The 24,790-nt window shown below is 37.5% G+C and overlaps 1 protein-coding gene and 1 long non-coding RNA gene across 2 annotated transcripts; one reads left to right on the top strand and one right to left on the bottom strand.

Moving 5' to 3' along the window:
• Positions 1–510: 510 nt before the first annotated feature.
• Positions 511–2,081, bottom strand: LOC133736614 (uncharacterized). Its single transcript, XR_009859623.1, has 3 exons — positions 1,794–2,081; positions 794–907; positions 511–596 (listed from the first exon to the last, which is right to left on the bottom strand). It is a non-coding gene; the product is annotated as an uncharacterized LOC133736614 (long non-coding RNA).
• Positions 2,082–6,559: 4,478 nt separating this feature from the next.
• LOC133737401 (amidophosphoribosyltransferase, chloroplastic-like) lies at positions 6,560–8,200 on the top strand. The gene has a single exon (XM_062164960.1). It carries the CDS (start codon positions 6,560–6,562, stop codon positions 8,198–8,200), a length of 1,641 nt encoding a protein of 546 aa, XP_062020944.1.
• Positions 8,201–24,790: the final 16,590 nt, after the last annotated feature.

Here is a 24,790-nt window from a genome sequence, read left to right as displayed (position 1 = left end):
CCCCATGTAGGAAAGTATAATAACCCATATGGTCATACCTGCAAGTGCAACCCTTCATAGCAAACATGAATTGAATAGGTACCTACAGTTCAGAAAAAAAGAATATCACAGCAATAAAAGTATTAGAGGATGGGGAGTCGATCTCATGAAAGCATTAACAAGTGTATAGAAGTACAGTAAGTAATCATTGAAAATCATTTGCAACATTGGCAAAATACATTACCACACAGGCACACATATCCCAAGTAAAACATTCAAGAACAGAAAACTTATGAAAAACTCCAAGTAGAATAAGGAATCTGGAAACTCACATCCCAGACTACTTGCAGATTCACCGTGACCCATCAAAGAATGCACCAAGGTACCATTAGGAGCATTCCGTGCACATTCTAAAGCTAAAAGGGCACCAGAAAGGAGAAAACATAAAATGAACACATTAAGTGTGAATTTTACACCAGAGTCAGAAAACAAAGCAAAGATGGATGAAACAATAATCCACAAGTATATTACCTTCAACCAGAATGAACACAATCGCCCAGTGCAAATTGGACCATAAACTAAAAGACCGGTCACATGAACAACAATAGGGCGCAAATCTGTCAGAAGCAACAATACTTATTAGCTTTCTACATATCCAAGAAAAAAGATCAAAAAGAGAGTTGTGACCTCAGTCAAAAAGCAAATATGATGAAGAACAAAGTTCACAATGTAGAACACTCAAAAAAGAATTTGAAGGAGATTATATTTTTAGCTATACATGGCCAAATTACAAAAAGACAAACCAATCACGCACCTGCTTATGACTCCAATAAGGCACATAAGAGAGTAATAAATGGAGTGATCATTAGTTTTCAAGTTTCCTTTCCAATGTACTTTTGGAAGCAACTTTTATGGTATTCATCATAACCTGCAATTTGAAACCACAAAATAGCAAATTTTCATCAGTTGATAAGTATAGACAGATGATACGAAAATCAAGGGAAAATTACATTACAATAAATAAAAAATCAAAGTAATTCAATTACTACACTAATATGATTAAAGGACCAGGCACGATTCAGTAGGCAAATCAAATAAAAATAACTTAGAGGAACATAAATGCAAGTGTAGTGCATTAGGAAAGAACTACTTCTAAGAAAGAAATCATAGTCAAAACATCTAATGAGACAAAATCTCAGATAAACAAAGACAATGGTCCAAAAAATTTACTGAGGATTCAAACACAGATTATTGGAAAGAAACCACAATAAGAATTTTTATTTACTACACTGCACCAGAAACGAAATTAACCCAATATCATTCACCTTTAGAACACTGATAGGTAACAATGTAATCAAACATTAATGTCTAAATGCTGCCCTAATATATTAATTAAATCACCATTTATACTCCATTACAAATCACTACAACTCCCTCATGCTCAGATTTTCTCAGACATGAAAGCTGATTTCTTTTCCCATGGATAGTTAGAGTATCTTTTGCTATATATTAAGTGACTCATAGCATCGGAGAACAATAATTTCAAAATAAGTAATCAACCAAGTATTTCAGAAATTGAACCAAAACGGACATGCAGACCAGTAGACCCAATACAAAGTGATTTTTGCAGGAAAAATAATAGACAAAATCAGACTTGCATATAAGACATGTTTACCAAAACTATCTTCCTCCAGATTTATTGAGAACAAACATTTGGAAAATTAAAATAAAATTGAGAATTAATATTTTCTTTGAATCTCTAGATTCGGTTGTACGTAGCAAAAACAACAGAAGAAAAAGAAAAGTAATATGACCATGCAGTAGGCTGGCTGGTTATCCCGAATTCATTTTCTATGGAAAAGGACCGATAGCGACACCAAAACAGAGATGAGGTAACCATCGAGTGAGAAAGCCAGACATTAGAGACCGAGGAGAGTGGGAGATCCGGAGGTTGAGGCGAAGAACTAATCGGCGTCTGACTGAATTTTGAAATTTTTGTAGATCTAGAAAGTTTTGGGTCGGGTGGTGAAGAACTTGGGAGGAGAGAGAGTGTGTGTTAGACTTAGTAGATGAGAGAATACCAAGGTTCGAAAAATCGCTAGGCGCTAGTCGAGCGGTGGATAGGGGACTAGCGCCCAGACGCCTAAGCGGTTTTGTATTATTTTTATTTTTATTTATTTTTATAATATATATACATAAAGAAAAATAAAATAAGAGGAGGAAAAATATATATTTAGTTAAATTATTAAATTTTTGTTTAACATAAACATTTATTTAATTGAATATTTGTTTAATTAAATAAGGAAAACACATCAGTATTCAATTATGCTTTTAATATATTATACTTTGGCCTGCACACACGTCAAGTGGTTTGCCCATCCAGCCATCCTCCCTCTTCTCTCTCTTGACAAATAACAGCCACACTTTTTTTCTTTTATCTTCTATTATGCTATTCTCTCTGCTCGTGTTCTGTGTTCTTCTCCTCTCTTCATCTCTTCAGCGAAACCAACAGCGACCACCTCCACATTCACTTTCATGTCTCTCTTCATCAATTTTCCTTCTTTTCTTCATGTCCACACAAAAGATAATATAAAGACGCAATTACCATCAAAAATTCGTCCAACCCAGTAAAACCCAGAATTTCAATTCAAAAATGAAATGCCATTTCCATGAATATCAGGCAAACCAATTCAACCCAATAATCATATTCACGTTCAACCTAACATTCACTGGCCAAATTCATAGAATATCAACTATTCGAAGACTCAAGAATGAAGAGAGATTGGGAGTCGAGTGGAAAGAGAGGAGCGGGCGACTGAAGGAGAGAAAGAGAGGCTTGGTTGTCGATTAAAGGAGAGAGAGACTCGCCCAGATTCACCGCCCAGCTGCACAGACGCCCAGGCGCCGCCAAGTCCGCCTAGGCGCCCGCCCGAAATCAGACCGCCCAAAAGCACCGATTAGCCATTAATCGAGTCGGAGACTCACCGCCCAATGCCTAGGCGCCGCCTAGGCGGCCGAGTTTTAGAACACTGGAGAATACTAGAGGGAGAGAGAGATGGGCACCGATATTTTCTTTTTTGGAATTAAAAAATTATTATAAATTCCTTTTTCGTCATTCTTGGTATTAAAAAATTAGGGGCCGTGACCACTTACCCAATTTCAGCTTAAAAATTATCCACTTACTCCACTAAAAGTTTTTAACCCTATTTACCCAATCTAATATCTAGTGACAGTTTTACCCCTATTAATTAAATTAAAACTCATCTCTCTCTCCTCTCAGACTCTCTCTCTCTCTCTCAATCTCAGTTCGTTGCAAGAACATCGTCTCTGATTACGTCCTCTGCCACCTCCAAGTCCGATTACTTCGTCTTCTTTATCTTTCTCTGTCGTCCCTCTGCCCTTAATCTCCGATCGACGGTGCGCTGGATCACATCCGAAGCTCGAAGTCGTCCATCTGCCCTCAATCTCCAATCTCCGATCGGCGGTGCGCTGGATCGCATCTGAAGCTCGAAGTCGTCCCTCTGCCCTCAATCTCCAATCGGTGGTGCGCTGGATCGCATCCGAAGCTCGAAGAGGTTAGATCCGATAGGTTTTCGTTATCGGAGAGAAGGCTCGAAGCTTTGGATAAAGCCGGAAGTGCTGGTCTCAGCTTCAGAACTCCTAGGGTTTTAGGCAGAGGAGGAAAGACACATTCGGAGCGGGACTCGGCGCAAAGCACTCCGGCGAGAAATCGAGCTTCGATTGGAGGTTGTACGCTGAGCAAAGCTCCGGTGTACAATGGCGGCAGAGCAGGGAGTCCTTCTAGAAAATCTCGGGAGATTCCGGTGGGGAATTCGGAGCGTTGATTTGGTGATTGGATATAGGGTTAAGGTTTTGGTGGATTTGATTAGTTTGATTTGTGTTTTAAGTTTCAGGTACTGATTCGAATTCGGCCTCTGAGATCGATGACGGCTACGCCATTCCCTTTTTTTTTTTTTTTTTGGCAGACCACATGCCACAAGTTGTCTAGTATGAGAAAATATGCAGAAAAAATGTTTTAATTCCAGTTATGTACTAGAATAGCATCTGTTTGGTAGATCTACAACTGCCTGTACTAATATTGAACTGTTGTAATTGTCTTGTTGCAAGTTTATTGGTGGGCAATAAAATGTTTATTGGGCAATAATAATATTATTGAGAGGCAATAATATGATTATTTATTTGGATAAACCTCCTAAAACTTTCAAAATTAAAAACATCTTCATTTTTCACTAATTATTGATTCTCAATAAACTTGTTATTGGGGGGCAATAACTTTTTTATTGGGGGGGTAATAATATGATTATTGGGGGACAATAATGTGATTACTGGGTATTATTGGGGGGCAATAAAATCAGCCGCAGGAATTCGGTCACCGGTCCGGTAGCCGGATACGGGATTCCGGTCACCAGTCGCCGGAGTCCGAGTCCGGTCATCGGAGTCCGCGTCCGGCCACTGGTCACCGGAGTCCGGCAAGGTCTCCGATGACTTCTCTCTCTAAGTGACAAAGAAGGAGAGGGCAATATTGTCCCAAAAATAAATAAAAAGGAATTAAAAAGTACTTAATTGGGTATTAGGGAAATAATCTCTTAGAGTGTTTGGGTAAGTGGACAATTTTTAAGCTAAAATTGGGTAAATGATCATTTCCCCAAAAAATTAATGGGCCCTCTTTTTTCGTCAAATTCCCACTGTCATCCGTGGCATACCCAAAAAAATAACACCGTTTTCCCCATCAGTTGTCACAACAGCACTGCTTGAATATCAGTGGCCTCTATCGGTGCCCTTTGGGCAAAATTCTAGTAGTGTATCTATCAAAAAATATCTTGCATGTATTGCCATCATCAATTTTTCAATGTCAGATATAATTATAAGAGACAGTGACATTACTATTTAGAAAAGAGCTCTAGCCTTACAAAAGCATACAATCGATTGAAACAATTTGTACTAACCTTTGATATGGACAGAATCTTGCTGAAATATCAATTTTGGTTGTCAGTCACTCCCAGTGATCGATTAGCATAACACTATTCATATTTAATATCCTATTAAGCCAACATCGGTGAAACTATCATCTGGGAACTGATTCGATCTGAGCTCCAAACCGGCCATATCAAACCATGCAATCTTTGTTCACTTTTAGAACCAAAGAAACAAATCAAAAGAGAGTGATGATCTAGGGAAAGAAACAGATATATCGACATTTATATGAACTTGTAAAATTTGCTATTCTATGCTTGACTGTTGTTAATTAAAGTAAATCAGTGGCCTGCATGATAACGATTTGGTACGTGCCCAAAGCGCCCAGAACAACGAGTTAGTAAAATCACTTGAGCTGCAAGGAATTGGAACTGCAAAAATAATTTTGTAGTTAAGTTGCACTAAGGCTTACTGCAAAAATAATTCTCTCTCCGCGGTTCCTAGGTCGAGTGAAGCAATCTACCATTACCAGCACGGTTCCAAGTACTATTATTTCTTCTAAATAGCTTTCTTGAAGTGCGGTACGAGTACGATTGTATTCAGTTATGGTATGCGCAGCCATTGAGTTTTTGCTATTTCTTCGGCTAGTAAATAATATATGAATGGAGAGTGTTTGTCAGTTTGTTCCACGTTGAAAAACTGAGAACTTGCAACTGTGTTTATAAGAGTTTGAGTTTGACTGTATTGTAATTCCATTCACTTGTCTTCTTCTTGGTTGGTTTGAGTTGTAATCTCCGTCTCTTACATTTGTTGCCCTTTTATTGAGATCTCTTTATTTAGAATGACTCGATTCCAGCCGAAAGTGAAGCTTATAAACTTGTTTTAGCCTTTTATAGTCAATTACAAGGCTGAAACAAATCGGTAGTCAATTAGATAGAAAATGAAAAATGATGAAATACAATTGACTACCGAGAGGTTTAATGGATCAATTAATACCGTGGATTTGGGAACGCTATTTCTAATAATAAAAAAATACCGTTGGATATTCCTTTTAGGGAACAACAAAACGGATACAAAACTAATTTCTGTTTTTTTTTTTTTAACATTAGAGTTTTGTTAGCAGAACGAGATCACCTTGAGCTTTACCAAGAGGTTTAATTGATCGATCAGTACCGTTGAATTTAAGAAAGCTATATTTTTCTTTTTAGGGATAATGCAATAGATACAAATCTTATTAGCAAGACGAGATCATGATTGGTAAAACTACTATATATAGAAGTCACAGATCCACATGAATTGGGGATACGTTGGACCCTGAAAACAGTGTAAAGAGTTGTCGACTGATTGTTGTACATGTAATAAAAATAATAAAATTAAAACCACGTACGCAATCCTTCTCTATGACGGTCAGCCAAAGAGATACAAATCTTAACTCCCATCTAAGTTTCTGGAACCCAATATGAGAATGCAATCCCGAGTACTATGAGAATGCACCAACGAAATTTCTATTCAAAAAGGGTGAAATTAGAAAATTTAGCCAAAAATTTGACTGTGCCAGTATTTTTGTGACAAGTATACCATCCTTATTCGTTCTCTGGCCCTTCGCTCGTTCACTATTGTAACAAAGCTTCTCTTAAACTCTCCCATGGCTGCAATTAAACCCTCACTCATCTCTTCCTCGCACTCCATCAGACACACCCCTCTCCACCCAACCCCAACCCTAACCCTAACCCCTCTCTTTTGCTGCCCCAAAACCCTAAACCCTAAACCGCCTTTCCGCAAAATCACTCTTGCTGTTTCTCACTCCTTCTCCCTCTCACGTGCCAACAACACCTCCTTTATTGTTCACTCCAAAAACCCAATTTCCCACATTTTGTCTGCAGACAAAGAATACCCAGATGACATCTCTGTCGACTACGATGATGAAAAGCCTCGAGAGGAGTGCGGCGTGGTTGGCATCTACGGCGACCCCGAAGCCTCTCGTCTTTGCTATTTAGCCCTCCACGCGCTCCAACATCGCGGCCAAGAAGGGGCAGGGATAGTCTGTGTTAAAGACAACGTCCTTCAAACCATAACTGGCATGGGGCTCGTCTCCGAGGTCTTCGACCAGTCAAAACTCGACCAGTTGCCAGGTGACTTGGCTATTGGACACGTCAGGTACTCCACTGCAGGTTCCTCTATGTTGGAAAATGTCCAGCCATTTGTTGCAGGGTATAGGTTTGGATCTGTTGGGATTGCCCACAATGGTAATTTTGTAAATTATCGTGCCCTAAGAACCATGCTTGAAGAGAATGGTTCCATCTTTAATACCAGTTCGGATACCGAGGTTGTTCTTCACCTTATTGCAAATTCGAAGGACAGACCTTTCCTATTGAGGATCGTTGAGGCGTGTGAGCAGCTTGAGGGTGCATATTCTATGGTGTTTGTGACTGAAGATAAGCTTGTTGCGGTTCGAGACCCTCACGGGTTTCGGCCTTTGGTTATGGGGAGGAGGAGCAATGGTGCTGTTGTGTTTGCTTCTGAGACCTGCGCGCTTGATTTGATTGAAGCAATATTTGAGAGAGAGGTGTGTCCCGGAGAAGTTTTGGTGGTAGATAAAGAGGGGGTTCTATCACAATGCCTTTGGTCTCGTCCTCAACCAAAACAATGTATCTTTGAGCACATATACTTTTCTCAGCCGAATTCTGTTGTTTTTGGGCGTTCTGTTTATGAAACCCGGTTTGCAATTGGGGAGATTCTTGCAACGGAATCCCCGGCTGAGTGTGATGTTGTGATAGCAGTGCCCGATTCTGGTGTGGTGGCTGCACTTGGTTATGCTGCCAAAGCTGGTGTGCCTTTCCAGCAGGGTTTAATTAGGTCTCATTATGTTGGGAGGACCTTCATTGAGCCATCCCAGAAGATTAGGGACTTTGGCGTGAAGCTTAAGCTATCTCCAGTCCGGGCTGTGTTGGAGGGTAAGAGGATTGTGGTTGTGGATGACTCGATTGTGAGAGGAACTACGTCTTCAAAAATTGTTCGGTTGTTGAAGGAGGCAGGTGCTAAGGAAGTTCACATGAGGATCGCAAGCCCCCCAATTATAGGTTCATGTTATTATGGAGTGGACACCCCAAGGGCTGAGGAGTTGATTTCAAATAAGATGAAAGTTGAGGAGATGAGGGAGGCTATGGGATTGGATTCACTCGCTTATCTGCGACTTGATAGCTTGAAGAAGATGTTGGGAAAGCAATATCCTAACTTCTGTTATGCTTGCTTCACCAGAGACTACCCTGTCAAGCCTAGAGACTAATACATTTTTTTGTCTTTATTCTTAATTTTCCATTTGATAATTAGTTGGCGTATTTATATTTTGGTTATGATTATACACAATTGATTAAGTGGTTAATACATACAAGCATTGAATCTTCTGAATTATTCAGCTCTAACAAGGTCACTACATACATCTTGTTCACTTGCTTTGCTAGCTAGAGTCCATATATAGTACTGAAGTTGTCTGGGAAGTTTGGTTTCTAACAATTTAACAAAGTTGTTCACTTTTATATGTTCACATTTTCCCTTGCTCGTTTGGTTTGCTGCTATTTCTGACTCCATAGCTTGATTACTCAACCAGTTAGTATGGCACTCATCAATATAGATTATAGAGACAGATTCCCAGTTATGCATGACAGTAAAGTTCGGAGCAGTTATTGCTGTTTGATGTTTAAGTTTTTACTGCCATTTCTTCATCCAACTTAAAACGCAGACCCTTTGGCCGATTGGTTCAACAACAAAGGCTTATGGCTGAACTCTGATAGCAATGCGCATGCAGGTCTTGTAGTGCAGCAGCCCAAACAAGTAGGTAAGTATCAACAAACAGTGGAATTCAACCAAAGTTTATAATAATTCAGTTGATGGTAATTGGTAACTAAGTTTTCTTGATGTTGGAAATGGGTGGTTTAACTAAATGTTGTGGTTATGGTGAGGAGGTGGTATTCAAGAGTGGTGGTAGCCGGGATGAAAAGCTTGAAGTCTTCAACATGTTCCCGACCATTTACATTCAAGAAAAACTGAAAAGCACAACCAACACACCTACACACCACCAGATTGTGTATTTCCGTTGAAAGCTCCATTCATATGACTCTTCAACCAGCCTGGGTCTGAAGGTTTTTATCGAGGAGAACGTTTAATCTTAGGACGTACTAGTCAAACTAACCTGAACCCGCTTAAATGTAGCGAACCAAGCCATAGCCTGAAAAGACATATGTGCAGTACAAGTAGCCTGATTATTCCATATATGCCAATTGCGTTCACATCAAATAGAGTAAAACAGTATTAGAAGAAGTGCAAAATGGTCCGTAGACAGAAAGAGGAAAACTAATGCAAGATGAGAGTCAGTACTGAATTGACATACTCGGAGACCAAGCAGGAAGTAGAGCTGAGAAAGAATGCAATCCAAGCACTTCCAAAAAGGGCACTTATACCCTATATATGTACTAAATAATCTTTCTAGAGCCGGATAAGAAAGAGTTTGAGTTTTGCTCACCCCCATTCCCTCCTAGAAATCTGACACCTCACCGAAGTAATGCCTATATTGACACTGCTGACAATAATTCTTCATGGCTATCAATTATGCTTCTTATATTGGCGCTGTGGGTGCACTTGTAGTCTATAATATTAGTAGGAAAACCACTTTAATTTGGAAGCATCATGTGGTACCTTGTTTAAGTTACCAGTAGCTCTTTAGTTGTAATCCGTATGTGTTGTTTATAAATTGATTTAACTAATTGGGAAGCTTCTGATTAATTATGTACGTGCTTCATAAAGAAGCTGTGATTAAAATATGGTCAAATTTAGTACGTTGGTGTAATTGGGTATAACCAACATCGATCGGTTCAAAAATATCATGTGGTTTTATAGGAGTTGTGCAAAAGGTAATGTATATAGAAAAGATCTTGTTTTGTTATTGATTACATTTTATTAATTTCTTTTTAAAATATCATATGATTTTTTGTACGCGTAATTTGTTTATTTCAGAATTCACTTTTCAATAAATAAATAAATAATTCAAAGTGTGAAGTAGCTAGATACGGGTTTCATGGAGAGAGGCATTGGAAAGAGGTTTCATAAATGCTGTTTAGCTAATAAGACTCTACATTTATTGATGAACAACAAGATTAGCTAATTGACATCCTATTACTCAAAGATATTTGCTTTAAATCCAGCACACACAACTATATCAAACGCAGCCAATATTTGTTCTAAAAAAAAAAAAAAGAATTTCCATTAGATCGATCAGATAGTGTTTACAATCTGAAATTCATTGATCCTTGCACCAATGTAATCATGAAAATACAAAACCTCCTACGTTTCATTTCTCAAGGTTGCTCTTGTTATGCCATTTGAACATTTATTGTGTAAACTTGAGTTACAGCCCACTTTCTGTACAAGTTTGATCGATCTCGGTTGTTTTACATTGTGACATAATATGGTGTTTGATTTTATCAGTCTTAAATAATATATTTCTTGTGTCTCCAATAGGATCCAGTGGGAGGGAGCTCTAAACTACAAAGTGTTTTGAGGTGAAACAAAAATTTGTGTCTCTAGTTACAGGTTTAGGAGATGAAAAGATTTGTTGCCTCCCATAATATCATCTCATCAAAAAAAAAAGTTATCTATGTATATTGTCATTTTATAAAAAAATTAGAAAACAAGGTTATAATTTATTTTGAAGACACAAAAGTGGTCACTTATCAAAATTTCTTGAGAATTTTGGTTTTTGTTCTTGTACCGGAGACACGTTACATGGACAAGAGTCGATATTCACTGCAGATCGAATATAATGCAATATATGTATATATATGGTTGTGGTAGGTATTAGTATATCCCTTCTTGTCTTGAAGCTGTGGCAGCTGGTTTGTCATCCTCATACTTATTAGCCACTTCTCTTGACTCGTAAGATTCTAGGACTCACTTTCAAAAGACGAAGCAATCAACAAAAAGTCGCTTTTGTTAACTTTTAGGGTATATCTGTAGGCAAATACTTAGGTGGGGGTTTCCCCACCACGTGGCCTTACGGCCACCCAATCAGAACTGTCGAAATTTTCCATCTCTGCCGAAAATACCCCTGCTTTCTAAAGTGAAATATCCAAAACACCCCCCTGCTGGGGGGTGATTGGCCCTCCCCAACACGTGTCCCTACGGGTGCCCCACGCAAGATCTTCTCATATCTGTAACACTACTACTCGTGGGCACATAATGGAGGGACTCCAAAGAGAAACACATAATCCAAAACTACTCGATGTCATCCAATTCAGAGTTAACTTTCTATTTGTATTTGCATTTGTAGTGGAAAAGATTTTGCTATAGCAAGCACATATACTTCCGCTAAAGAACGTAGAGGGTCAAATCTACCGTACATTACACTATTACAGCAGTTCCTATTTTGAAAATGGCCAAAAAGAAATTTAACCTATTTCGATCTATCTTTGTTTTGTTTTCTTTCTTCTTGTTTTTTTTTTTTCAAAAGAACTTGATTATTATCGATGGTCATTAACAAATAACGACCAAGGACTAAATATGGCCTCAAAAACATCTTAATTAATTAGAAGAATTGTCTCACCCTATACATCAACTAGTTACATCATCGATTAAAATTGCTTTAAACCAAAAAGGACCGGCTTCCTTCAAAACTACTAGTTCCACAAGAGGCACAACAACCTTAGCAAGAGAATGAGCTGACTAATTAGCAATTACTAGTTCCCCTTAATGTGAGTCGGTTGTTGGACAGGTCAACATTTTCTAAGTCTAGGTGATTTAAGCTTTTGTCTAGTTAGTTCCTTTCATGTACTCTTTTTTTGTTTTTGTCACCAAAACAGGGCTTCACACAATAGCAAAACACAGGCTTTAATTTATTACTGATGGGTACTTCTTACCTTGATGACATTTATTTATTGTTGGAATCTTGTTGTGTTTACTCCATGTATTATGTTATCAATACTTGCCATGAATGAAATTACCATTTCTTTCTGGAAAGAATAAATTTCTTAAGGTAAGAATGAGATACATTTTATATTTTTGACCATTAGGGAAAGTAATATTTGAAGGGTGCGGCTATTGTCACCCTACCATTTTCTTAGTTCATCCTACAAAAATTTGAATTATTGAAAGACTATATTACCCAAGTGCAAAATGACTAATAGGTACACTAATTTTCTAAAATCTAAATTTGTAAAGAAAACTAAATACATAACCAGTTAATTAAATACAAATACTATTTAATTTCTCATTGGATAACATTAATCTTCTTCTTCTCCACCCAAATTTGAATTTATTACTTTTTTTTTGTCTTTTTATTCTCTCCTCATGGTTAATTCGTTATTCAATTCACGAAACCATTAGTGTTAACTTCATCAAAATCTTTGCAATATTCTTTATGAACACTGAAAGTAAAAAATTAAAACACGAAAAAAAAAATCAATATTTTCTTCATTGCTCATAGTTGTTAACTTACTAATCTTTTGATATAGATTGAAATAGACAACCATTGAAATTGAAAGAAAAAAAATGAAAGTAAATCAGATTATGATAATGAAAACTTTAATATATTTTAGTTTTGTTATTGGTATAAATTAAAGAGAGCTTCTATTCATACCTCCAAATTTGGCATTTGGACCTCCCCACTTAATAGACCTCCAACTTACTTTTACAAATAACCATTTTGCTATCTACACCTCTCTAATCTTCCTAAAATGGCCATCGTCCAATAAAAGCTTTTTTTTTTTTAAGATTCTATTCATACTTTCAAAAATCATTAGTTGGACCTCCTTTAGTTTTTCAATTGCAGCAATTTTTCTTTTTCTTTTTTGGAAGTTCATCCTCCATATACGAGTTACAGAGGTGCTAGCACTTTTTCAATGAATTGTCGACTCTTGGTTAGCGTAGGCAACAATACCATGTTTGCTCATCATCTCGTACAAATATATTTTCCAAGTATTATTTTCATTGCATTTAGGTGTCATTATCCCTAAACAGATTCAATAGCAACTTGAAATGAACATGGTTATTTTGTTTTAGATATGTATGGGATAGTGGAGGAAATTACAATAATCAACCATGAGTCTAGTGCATTCTCTATAGATTTATATCATAAGGTTGAATTTTTCATCATATCTATAGAATAGTTCCACATAAAATTGCTCTGACTGATGATGTGCGGGAAGATCGATCTTGTGGACAACTACCAATTGCTGCATTTATCATAGAAACGTGCTGGAGTACTGCTTTTTGTCGCCACTCGTTCACATGTTTGTTTGCATTCAGAATGAGTAGGGCTTCATCAATTGAGGTGTCTTTGTATTTCCCATTTTCTCTCCTTTTATTTTTTATTTTTTTATAGCGCAATGATAGATCTTGTAAATTGTCAACTGTGTGAGCAAGGAAGTCAAATTCTGAGGACAAAGTCTATCACTTTACGAGGATAAAGTCAAATTCTGAAAATTTTGACTACAATGTTAAATAACGTTTGGCGATATATATTTTAGCGTTTACATTGGAGGAGAAAGTTTTTTCCAAATTGAAGAGTATTACTGTTCGTGGAGATAAGAAGAGATTTTTTTTTTCCTTATTTATGTCTTTATTGGTAATTTGACATGAGTTGACAAAGTCAACTATTATTTGAAAAAAGGGAGAGGTCCAAATACCAATATTGGAGGTATGAATAGAAGCTCCTAAATTAAATGAGAGATTTTCGTTAAAAAAAATTCTTTTTAAATTGGATATGTCATATAAGGATATTTCTGGAAAAAGAAATGAGTTAGATAAGTAAATTTAATGATAGGGTGGCAATAGCCACACCCTATTTGAAACTTCAACCTATAGTGGGTATAAATCTGACCGTATGAGTAATTTACAACTAGAGATAGCAAATTGTTTCTGGTACACTGAACACTAACCCAATCTCATTTGTTATAGAGCAACCTCCAATAAAAATATTAACTAAAGCTTTTTTTTTTACTCAACTCTTAAAGGCGGGGATCTGCCTCAAATCAAAACTCTTTTTCTTTTCTCTACGATCTTTCTTCTCTTATGAAATTTCTAGTTTGATCGAGGGTTCTCTTATTTTGACCATTTTAACAAAAAAAATATTAAAATGATTTTTTTTTTAATCGAAAGAGGTCAACCCGATTTTATAATTCAGCAAGCAGTATCAAACGACACACCCCAATGGAGTCTACAGTAAAGAGTCGTCCTTTAGGACTTACAGAAAACCTATTCTAAACAAATAGAAAACTCCACAATCCAGAGTACATCCACCTTTTAGGAAATCCACGCACCATTATTCTAACAAAACCTAACTACTTAGAAGTTGTTTAAATAAATGTTTCAACCGAACAGTAGATTTTGCGACCCAAAACTAAAATCAAAAAAAGAAAAACGCTACATTATGTTATGCTTAAAAAAACCCAAACGGATAAAAAAACAAATTAAAAAAAAAAAACCACACCGATATGACGTTTCACGATATATATAGTAGTGGGGGACTATGGGACAAAAAATAAATCCACTTGGTTTCAGACTTGGTGCAACCCAAAGTCATCATTCTCTTTGGTTTGCACAACCAAAAAATTATTCCGAGGATCTACAAGAAGATCAAAAAATACATAATCATATTCCCCTTAAACAAAAGAGGAATAATGATGGTTAAGCTTATGTAAGAGTGCATGGACCTCTATCATGAGTCTTCTATGATGTTTCTAGTTTCTTACTTGTACCATAATTGTGTAATTGGTAAGGGAGGGCTAGTTGAATGAGTTCCTTTCTGTAAGGGGCGAGGTATATACATTCTTAGATAGGCTTGCTTAAAAGCAAGCGTCCCAAAGAGATTAATGATCTACTCTAGCTCAGTTTAGTTAGTTCGGTGTTCTTGCCGAGTTTGCTTTTGTAAGTTATGGTAGACTCTAGCCTTTTGGCTGTTGATCTAATGAAACCAACTTCTATTTTCAAAAAAGAGGAATAATGACCAAATAAAAAATAGAAGGCCCAAAACCACTTGTGAGCCCAAAGCTCAGATTGGAGAAACCCTATAAACCTCTACCAAAAGCATGCTGCCTCCACTGTAGCCAACGCCATGGAACGCAACAGGATCGTCAACCCGACCCAGTGCCTAGCCTGCATCGCTTGCCAGATCAAACTGGCGCTCAGCGCTATCACTACACCACCACCACAAGAGACGTCGCCGCCCCCAGACGAAGGCTGAAAGCCAGCCTTACCTTCAGCTAGTCCACCGGCAGACGCCATAGCCATCGTCGAACCAGCAAACCACTTCCAATAGAGGTCAGCGCCATTCACACCATCACCATCAAAGGGAGTAAAGATGCGGTTTGCAAGCCAAGTACCCTCGGCAGCAATGGATGAATCAAAAGCCAAAGGAGAAGGCACCAGCCGCGATCTAAAGCCATCGATGCTCAGCCCAAGTGATGCAAAGGAAGAAAGCGAAGAAGAAAACACGGCAAAAGCCGGCTTTGGTTTACCTGACATCGATGAGGACGGCAGGACAGTGCTCCATCGAGGATGGAGGAAGGTGCAGAGACGCCCGCGCGCTCCCAAACCTAGCAGAGCTCTGCTAGGTCTCATACTTTTTTACGTTAAACAATATGAATATTTTTGTCATGATACTTCACTTTGAATGCCTACAACCCAAATTCAAGTATGACTAATATTAAAATGATAAAATCAAGCACCCGTTATATAAAGTCTAAGTTACTCCTTTTTTTTTTTTTTTTTTTTTGTTTTGAGAAGATGCTAAACCTTGACTAATTAAATGTTAAACTATGCACTAAACAATCATGCACGTCTTATCCCCATTACCTTGGAGTCTTGGACCAGCCAATCTTCCCTAAAATGGGGGATTGACTTGCTTGACCATGACTTTGTATCATTATTCAACACAACATTAAATAAAGTTACCCGTAGAGCAGCCCTACTAGGCTAGTAGTAGCATGGCCTACAATCTCTCTTTCTTGTAAACTTTTGATTATTTGTAGACCTACTATTACAAATTACAACCCACCCACCCACATGCATACAAATAGTGAAAATATACAAGACTTTTTATTTAAACCCCCCTTTTTATATATATAGGGCCTTTTGGTGAGTGATTTTTTTTTTTTGTCATTTTAAGGGATCGCTTATTACACCCACTTTTCGATCACATATTCACATCTCAACCGTTTAGTTTTTAGGTATATATGAGTAGATCATCTCTGCAAATTAAATTTTCAGCCAAATTGATGATCATTAAGACATTCATAACTGCGATTTACAATTATGAACACGAACGGTTCAGGTTGGACATATTTGGGTCATCCATTGATTTAATCTAGTTAGATACCTTAACGATCATCAATTTGACTGAAAATTTACTGAAATGATCTATGCATTAGGAGCTAAAAACTGAACGGTTGAGATGCTGAAATGCAATCGAAAAATGGATCCCACATGGGATCCCTTAGGCCATTCCACAAACATGAGTTTACTAAGCAATAAAAAAAGGGAATAAAAAAGAGAAGGTTGTGATGACAATGAGATCAACAAACATGAGTTTACTAAGAGATAAAAAAAAAGGGATAAAATATTTAAAATATAGATGGTTATAAAAGCAATCCGAACGTTGGATTAGAATCTTAATGACAATTTGTCAAAGTCAATTGATTTTTTTTTTTTAGTAGAAGATAACAAAATTATAGGTGAATATTACAAAATGATGACTCATCCAATACGGGGTACGATAGAGAGCTATTACCTAAGTAATTGCACATTTTCATCCGGTTACAGTACGCCAATGAAAATAATAGCCCCCACCATGTAGCCACTATTGTCAAAGCCCCACCATGCCTCGTCGTCGATGCCTAGGAAACCAATAGCCATCATCAGAACCTTCCAACGCAGCCCTCGCACCATTAACCACATTGTCGTATGTGCCACCTAGTATAGATCCATTGCAGGTCGCTAAGTTTTAATCTAGCAACCTTGTCTCCATTCGCAGCCAATAGCCTATCAAAACCTTATGGTCAGATGCACTCGTAGAACACATAAGTGCTCTATCTGGGCCGCACCATCAGTCCAAGCTGCAGAGCTTTCGACCATGTGAAGCCACAATGGGCAATCCCTCAACACATCTCTTTCGAGATCCGCCAACCAAAAACTCCAAAGGCAAAAGACCTCCGCACGGCCAAATATCGCGAAGACACTTCCAAGAAGAAAAATCAGAAAAAGAAATTGAAAACAAGTTCCTATTAGTGCAAGAAGAAGCAAACAAATGAGAGCCTCATCACCATCAACCTCAAATTAATCAGAGAAAGAGAAAACCTCAACTCCTCCAGCCTAAATTCTAGCGTCACCGCCAAGAAACTCTATTGAGATCCTCATCCTTTGTGAGAGATTGTCTTGTGGATGATGGAATATGATACACTGTAAATTCACTTGGATGATGCTCAGCTTAAAAGGATCAATTAATTTAGACTATTTGTAATTGAAATCAAAACAAAATAACATTTGCTAACATTATTTTGGTCAATGGTATAAATTTTTGGCAAAAAATATCCACACAGTAAATTTTTCGCCACATGGTTTACAGGAAAAAAATCTTAACTAATTTTATGGTAAAAAAGGGTAAAGCTATGGTATGTTAACATTTCTCATACATCAACTATTTTTACCACTTCAAGGACTCATGTTACCACTTTGAGGACTAATATTACTATTTTGAGGACTCATATGGTAAACTAAGAAAATTTACCACTTTAAGGACTCATGTTACCACTTTGAGGACTAATATTACTATTTTGAGGACTCATGTGGTAACTAAGAAAATTTACCACTTTAAGGACTCATGTTACCACTCTGAAGACTAATATTACTATTTTGAGGACTCATTTTACCACTTTTAGTGCAATTGTATGCATGTCATACGTTAACACATTGTAGAATTTTTCGGTAAAAAAATCTCTAATTGTAATGAAGAGAGCATCATTTTATCCCCAATTATAATGAAGAGACATCCTTCTATCCCCAATTGTAATGAAGAGAGCAATGGTTGCTCCCGGTCTTCTAGGTTTGGGTTTGCATCATCTGCCAGATCAAGTGGAAGTGAAGATAAGCTCGTGATTTGATGATTCTAATGAATTTTTTAGCTTCGGTTTTAATTTACAATCCAAGAATATTAGGAAACAAATTCAAAATCAAACCTCATATCTATGATTTCAATTGTGTAAAACAATTATTACATAATTCAACCACCTGGTGTGAACTTTGATTTTGTTAGTAATCTCATCATGCTCCTTGTCCCAGTCTTGAGACTTGACCTTACCCTGCAAAACTTTAATCTTATCAACAAGGTCAGTACGTTCTTCTTCCCATTCTTTCAAAGATATTTCAAATTTTTGCTCAATTTTTTCTTTCTGACCTCTTAAGGATTCGACTTCCTCTTCAAGTTTATTATTTTTTCTACGAACAATTCTTGAGGCATTATACAATTGCTTGCATTTTTCATTTGTTTCTTCATCAAGAGTGTCATCTTCTAAATCAGAAACATCAGATAATTCAGAATCAAAAGAGGAAGTAAGAGCAAGATTTACCTCTTCGCCATCGGATTGAGAGCCTTCATCACTGTCACTCCAAGTAGACTTTAAAGCCTTGTTTCCACGCAAATTATACCTCTTATTGCCACAATCGACTGCAAGATGTCCAATTCCACACACTCAAAACATTTAGGCTTGTTAGGAAAAATTTCAAAGAGTTTGCAGAAGAGTTTTGTTTTTTTAAAAAAAAATTTGAACTCTTTCATCAACAAAGCTAAATCCACAGACTCATCAACAATATAATCTTTCTTTTTAATGGAGGAAAAAGCAACACCTTTTACCTTTTTTTCAGGCTTGAGTCTCATCTCAAAAGTTTTGAGATTTCCTACCAGTTCGTCAAGAGAATAGGTGTCCAGGTCTTGAGCTTCCTCTATAGCTGTCTGTTTGGATTGAAACTTTGATGAAAGAGACCTAAGAATTTTCTTGACAATCCGATGCTCTTCAAAAGGATCACCAAGACTGTGACACTGACTTGTCACGTTCATAAGACGAGCATGAAAGTCATCTATTGATTCATCCTCCCCCATTTGCACATTTTCAAACTCTAAGACAAGTTTCTGAAGTTTCTGGCCTCTAACCTTTTTGTTGCCTTCATAAGTGACCTCAAGAAGATCCCATGCTTGTTTTGCCATGTCACAGTGGCTGATTCTCACCCTCTCCTTGTTGGATAAAGCTGTGTATAAGAAATTCCGTGCCTTGAAATCACAACTTCTATTTCAAACCTCCTCTTCTGTCCATTCCTTCCTAGGCTTAAGAACTCTTGCAGATGTCCCTTCTACTTTCTTTGAGTCTTCTGCCTTGGTTGGGTGTTCCCATCTAGTCTCAACTATGTTCCACATATTTTCATCCTGAGAGTAAAGGAATGCGCTCATCATGATCTTCCATTGTGAGTAATCTTCACCATCAAACAAAGGGCGGCAGTTACGTTTATCGAACTGGAGGCTCTGTTATATTCACGTACCATCATGTCCTCGGATCTACTAAAAAGTTTTAGAACCTGCTCTGATGCCAAGTGAAAATACAAGGACAGAATGTGTTTTCTGGAAAATGGGGATTGCAAGGCACGTATTAATCCTTACTGGGCAGAAACCAAAAATAACAAACAGGACACCATATTTTTGGTTACGCAGTGAAAACCTCAAATATGAGATCAAAAACACCGCGGGGCTCTTACTCTTGAGAACCCAAAATAAGATTAACTTATGATGAAGGATATGTTCTTTACAAACTCGAATAGCACTAGCTCGGCTACAATGATTAGACAAAAACTAATAAGAAGTTTGTCTTCCGTCTTGAACTCCTTCTTCACTTGAACGATCACCAAATATCGCTCTTCTTTCTTCACAGCCTCTCTACTGATCTCAAGAGAATATATGCATATGAAAGATGATCAAGAACACTTATACATGGACCAAGTGTCTTTGATTCTTATGACCAAAAACTAATATTAACCAAGCAAGACTCACAACTAATTCTTGCAATCCAAGTCCCCCTTCTGACCGTCTCTCTTTCTGAATATATCAAAGACCAACGCCAATACTCAACGCCCCAAGATTCTACCCTTTTTTTTTTTAATCGAAGGAGGTTAGCCATTTATTGAAATTGAAAAATTACAGCGATACGATGCCCAAAGACATCAAAAAGGAAATAAAACAGTACGAAAGGAAAATTACAAATGAAATAGAAAAATTTTAAAACGCAAAAGCAGCAACGTCGAGACGCAGCGCTGATTTTACACTACGGATTGCAGCCGTGCAGTGAATTGAGTAGTCGGTGGTTTGATTACCCATGCAACTCCAACGCCCTAATTGAAAAAAGCCAACTTGGCACCGGAATGAGGGCACTCTCCCACATAAAGATCGAAGCCGGCCAAGGGTGTCAGAACATGGCCATGTTGGCAGACGATCTTTCACGAACAGATACCAAAGAATTGGGCCTTGGATCCAATACCAATAAAGCACAGGAGCCCCAATCCATTCTTGCAAAAAACAACCCACAAAAGATAATGGTTCGCAGTCCAAGCCCAACGTCCACCCGGATCCCAGATCCAAATCCCTTTGCAAAAACCACCCGGATCCCAAATTCGGATCCAAAACTGTAGAGGCCCAAAGCCTCTTGTCCACCCATGGCTGCTCTGGCCCATGTCGAAAACCTCTTGAGCCCAGAACCCACTAGGTCGTCGCCCAGTACCCACCGCATCTGGGAAATCCACCTTACCGCCGACGAGACACCAAGTATCCTCCATGCCGCCAATCAAAGGGTCGTCATCTGCCTTACCACGCAAATCTTGAAGATCGCCAACTGCCCAATCAAGGACGCCTACACCACCATGCACCTATCCATAGTCCGGACGGGACAACAGCAGCCGCAAACAATCCGGCCGAAGGAAAATTCCCTGTCGTAACCACCGATTGACCACCGCGTCAACAACATCGCTGGAAAGAGGCAACCGACTGAGGTCGCCTTGACTTCTATCCAAGCCCCACTCTTCCCAGTAATCACCACCACCCTACGATGCCATCTCAACAGAACGTTGTTCCATCAACCCCGCCCCAGCAGCGCCCAAACTCTCCACAGGAGAGCCATTGCCACCGCAGACAACGAAGATGAAGACGAAGAGGCCGAAGCCTGAAATTTTCTCCATGAATGGAGTAGGTGTATGTCACGGCGAACGAGGGAGGGCCGCCGTTTCACAAACCCTAGCAGAGCGCTCTGCTAGGTCTGTATATGAAATCAAGGTCTTCTTGTTGTTGATAAATTAGTCGGCGTTTATTAGCCAAGATTCTACCCTAATTAGACTTTAATTAGGAAATGAACTTTTAATACAAGATATCCATCAAATCCTAAAATACTTAGGAAATCAATAACACAATTTGGCAAACAGAAAAATATCTTTAAATAAAAAAAATATTAAACCCCAAAGATACTTTCCTAGACCAACCACTAATTAACACACGGGACTGACCATGTATGCATGGATGCATTTACCTGAGATTCTCTTAGATCAGCGTGTAGGATACTTCAAGGTTTTGTATGGGAATGCCAACACACCATAAATAGTTCTTGTACCTACAAGGAATCTCAACAAGAACAATGCTCTCATTGTTAAAGGTTTTGCTTTCAGATTCTCCTCCAGAATTTCCATCAAGGTTTCAAGAAATTGTAGTTGAGGTGACTCCAAATTTTGATAGATTGTATCAATGGAAGATGTAGCATTCCGTGGAGACTCAAGAAGACGTGGTAATAAAAATTAAAGTACAGAACAACACACTACAAGTAGAAACCTTTTAGGCACCCATTCCCCATGCCAACAGATCAAAAACCAAAGCATTAGCAGCAGAAAAAGGGAGAACTTTTTTTTCCAGAGAGCTTGCTCCAATACATGATCGCTTGTCGCAACTGCATCAGCAATGAAATTAGTTTCTCTGAAAATATGAATGAAGGTGACTTGAAATAGATGATTAGCTAGCCAAAGAATTTTTGAAACTAGAGATTTAATATGCCAAGAACGTTGGATTCTTCCATTGATACTATCCATGAGAAGAGTGGAGTCTGTCTCAACCTGAATGTTGGAGTAACCCCAAACAAGAGCTTGACGAACTTCCTCTCCAAAGGCTATAGCTTCAGCTACAAGAATATGAATTGGTTTAGGAAGAGGCAACCAAAGGATTACCATCAAAGTCTCTGATAATAAAGTTGTTAGCAACAGACTTATTTTGGATAACAAAGCCATTATATATAATTGAATTTTACAAATGAAGAATCAGGAGGTTTCCATTTGATGATATCAATTTAGGTCTTGTACCTTTCACGCAAATAAGATTAGCTTTCCAATAATAGTTGACCATATGAGTAGAAACATGAACACTTTCAATGGGAGGGGCAATTATCCTGAAAAATATATTTATTCCTTACAAATCATGTTATAAGTAATGATCAAGATCTTTTGTAATTGAACAAACATTCGAAGTAGAAATTCTTAAATTATCAAGCAAAGTAAAAATGTTTCCTTGAAAATCAATGGGATTGGAATCAAAACTACTGCATAACCAAACATCTATTGCAAGTGGACAATCCTTAAAAACATCTGCTCAAAACTTTGAAGCAGTTTAATTCAAGCATATATTCATATAAGTTAATTTTATGGCAAATTGTTAGACTAAAACATGACACTCAGTCGATGAAAATCAAATAGGGACTCGATGTCTTCCTCTAATGTCCTCAATGCTCTCTGATTTGCTTTGCTGTAAGTTAAGAAGAGGTTTTTCATTGCAGTTTGTTTAAGAAAGAAAAAAAAACACCAATTAAAATAAATCTCTATTAATTAAGCTAATTTTATGGAGGAATGATTAAATATTTAAACTACCCAAAAATTAATTAAAGGATTAAATTATGTTTAGTCCCTGTACTATGACCTTTTTTTCATTTCAGTCCCTGACATTCTCAATTAATCTGAAAAGTCCCTAACGTCAAAATTTCGGTCTGATTGGTCCCTCCCGCGTCAAATTAGGAGTTGGCCTTATGTGAAATGTCCAATATACCCCTCTGTTATTTCTTTTTGCTTTTTAATTTCTTTTTCTCCTTTTTTTTCTTTTTCCTTTTTAATTTCTTTTTTTCCTTTTTTTCTTTTTTCTTTTTAATTTCTTTTTTGCTTTTTCTTCTTTTTTTCTTGTTCCTTTTTAATTTTTTTTTTCCTTTTTTTTCTTTTTTTCCTTTTTAATTTCTTTTTTGTTTTTTCTTCTTTTTTTTCTTGTTCCTTTTTAATTTCTTTTTTTCCTTTTTTTTTCTTTTCGTTTTGTCTACTTTCTCATTCCTCAACCCACCAATCCCATTCCGATCAAACTCCACAACTCATCTGTTTCTCTCCCCAAATTGAAACCAAACCCAGCAAAGACCTAGCTTGGCGGTGCAGAGATGGACATCGAGCAAAAGCAAGAGGCAATGAGCTGATCGATCACTTCTTCACCTTCTTTGAAGCCATCTCCCTCTGTAGGGATCCGCCCTCGCTTCCATCGTCGCCGATGCCATTTCCCAAACACAAGCAGATCTCAATCGGCTCGAAAATTCGCCGCTAAACCACTCCCCTCTTGTTTTCACAGCCTACTTCTCTCTCTCCCACTCAAATCTCATTTTCTCTCTCCACATCAAGCCTCAATTTGGAAACTTTTCACTGAAAACTACCATTTTTTCAGATCCTGAGGTTTTTGGGTCTTGCTCAAAATGGTGATTTGGATTTTGGGTCTGGTTGAAATGATGGTTTTTGATGGCCAAGTTGACCAAAACTAGAAGTGAAGAAGAAGAATAGTGATGGAAAAGAAAAATGGCCGCCGGCGTGGAGAGCAATAATTGGGGTTTCGGGTTGATCTGGATTGATTCGCCGACGTGGCGCTACTGATGCAGCAGGATACGATGGTCATTAAAAAGGAAGAAGAAAAAAAAAGGCCCGCCGGCATGGAGAACAAGAATTGGGGTTTCGGGTCGATCTGGATTGGTTTGCCGACGTGGCGCTACCGATGCAGCAGGATACGATGGTCATTAAAAAGGAAAAAGAAAAAAAAAAAAAAGAAAAAAAAAAAAAAAAAAAGGAAAAAAAAAAGAAATTAAAAAGGAAAAATGAAAAATAAAAAAGGAAAAAAGAAATTAAAAAGGAAAAAGAAAAAAGAAAAAAAAAAAGGAAAAAAAAGAAATTAAAAAGGAAAAATAAAAAAAAGGAAAAAAAATTTAAAAAGGAAAAAGAAATAACAGAGGGGTATATTGGACATTTCACCTAAGGCCAACTCCTAATTTGACGCGGGAGAGACCAATCAGACGGAAATTTTGACGTTAGGGACTTTTCAGATTAATTGAGAATGTCAGGGACTGAAACGAGAAAATGGTCATAATACAGGGACTAAACATAATTTAATCCTTAATTAAATTATATGTAAGGACACAATAGTAATTCAATAATATTAGAATAAATGATAGTAAAACTAAATGCATTATTTCCAAAGAATAAGGGCAATTTTTTTTTTTGAAAGGGGTTTGGAGAATAAGGGCAAGTTTTGTCCTTAACAAATTGTTATAAAACTATTCTTTCCTTAAATAAATTTTTTCATATTGACAAATGCGAAACAGAGAGTAGTAAATAGAAAAACAAATTATAGAATTAATTAGATGTTTGTCTGTGAGGCAGCTTTGTCACCCGCGAGTGACTCTTAAAGAAAAACCCCAAAAACCTAGAACACACGCACCGTTTCCACTGTCCTTTGCTGTTTACTTAT

This window comes from Rosa rugosa, chromosome 3, assembly GCF_958449725.1.
Source record: "Rosa rugosa chromosome 3, drRosRugo1.1, whole genome shotgun sequence".
NCBI classification, from domain to species: domain Eukaryota; kingdom Viridiplantae; phylum Streptophyta; class Magnoliopsida; order Rosales; family Rosaceae; genus Rosa; species Rosa rugosa.
This window is presented reverse-complemented; position numbering and strand designations above follow the sequence as displayed.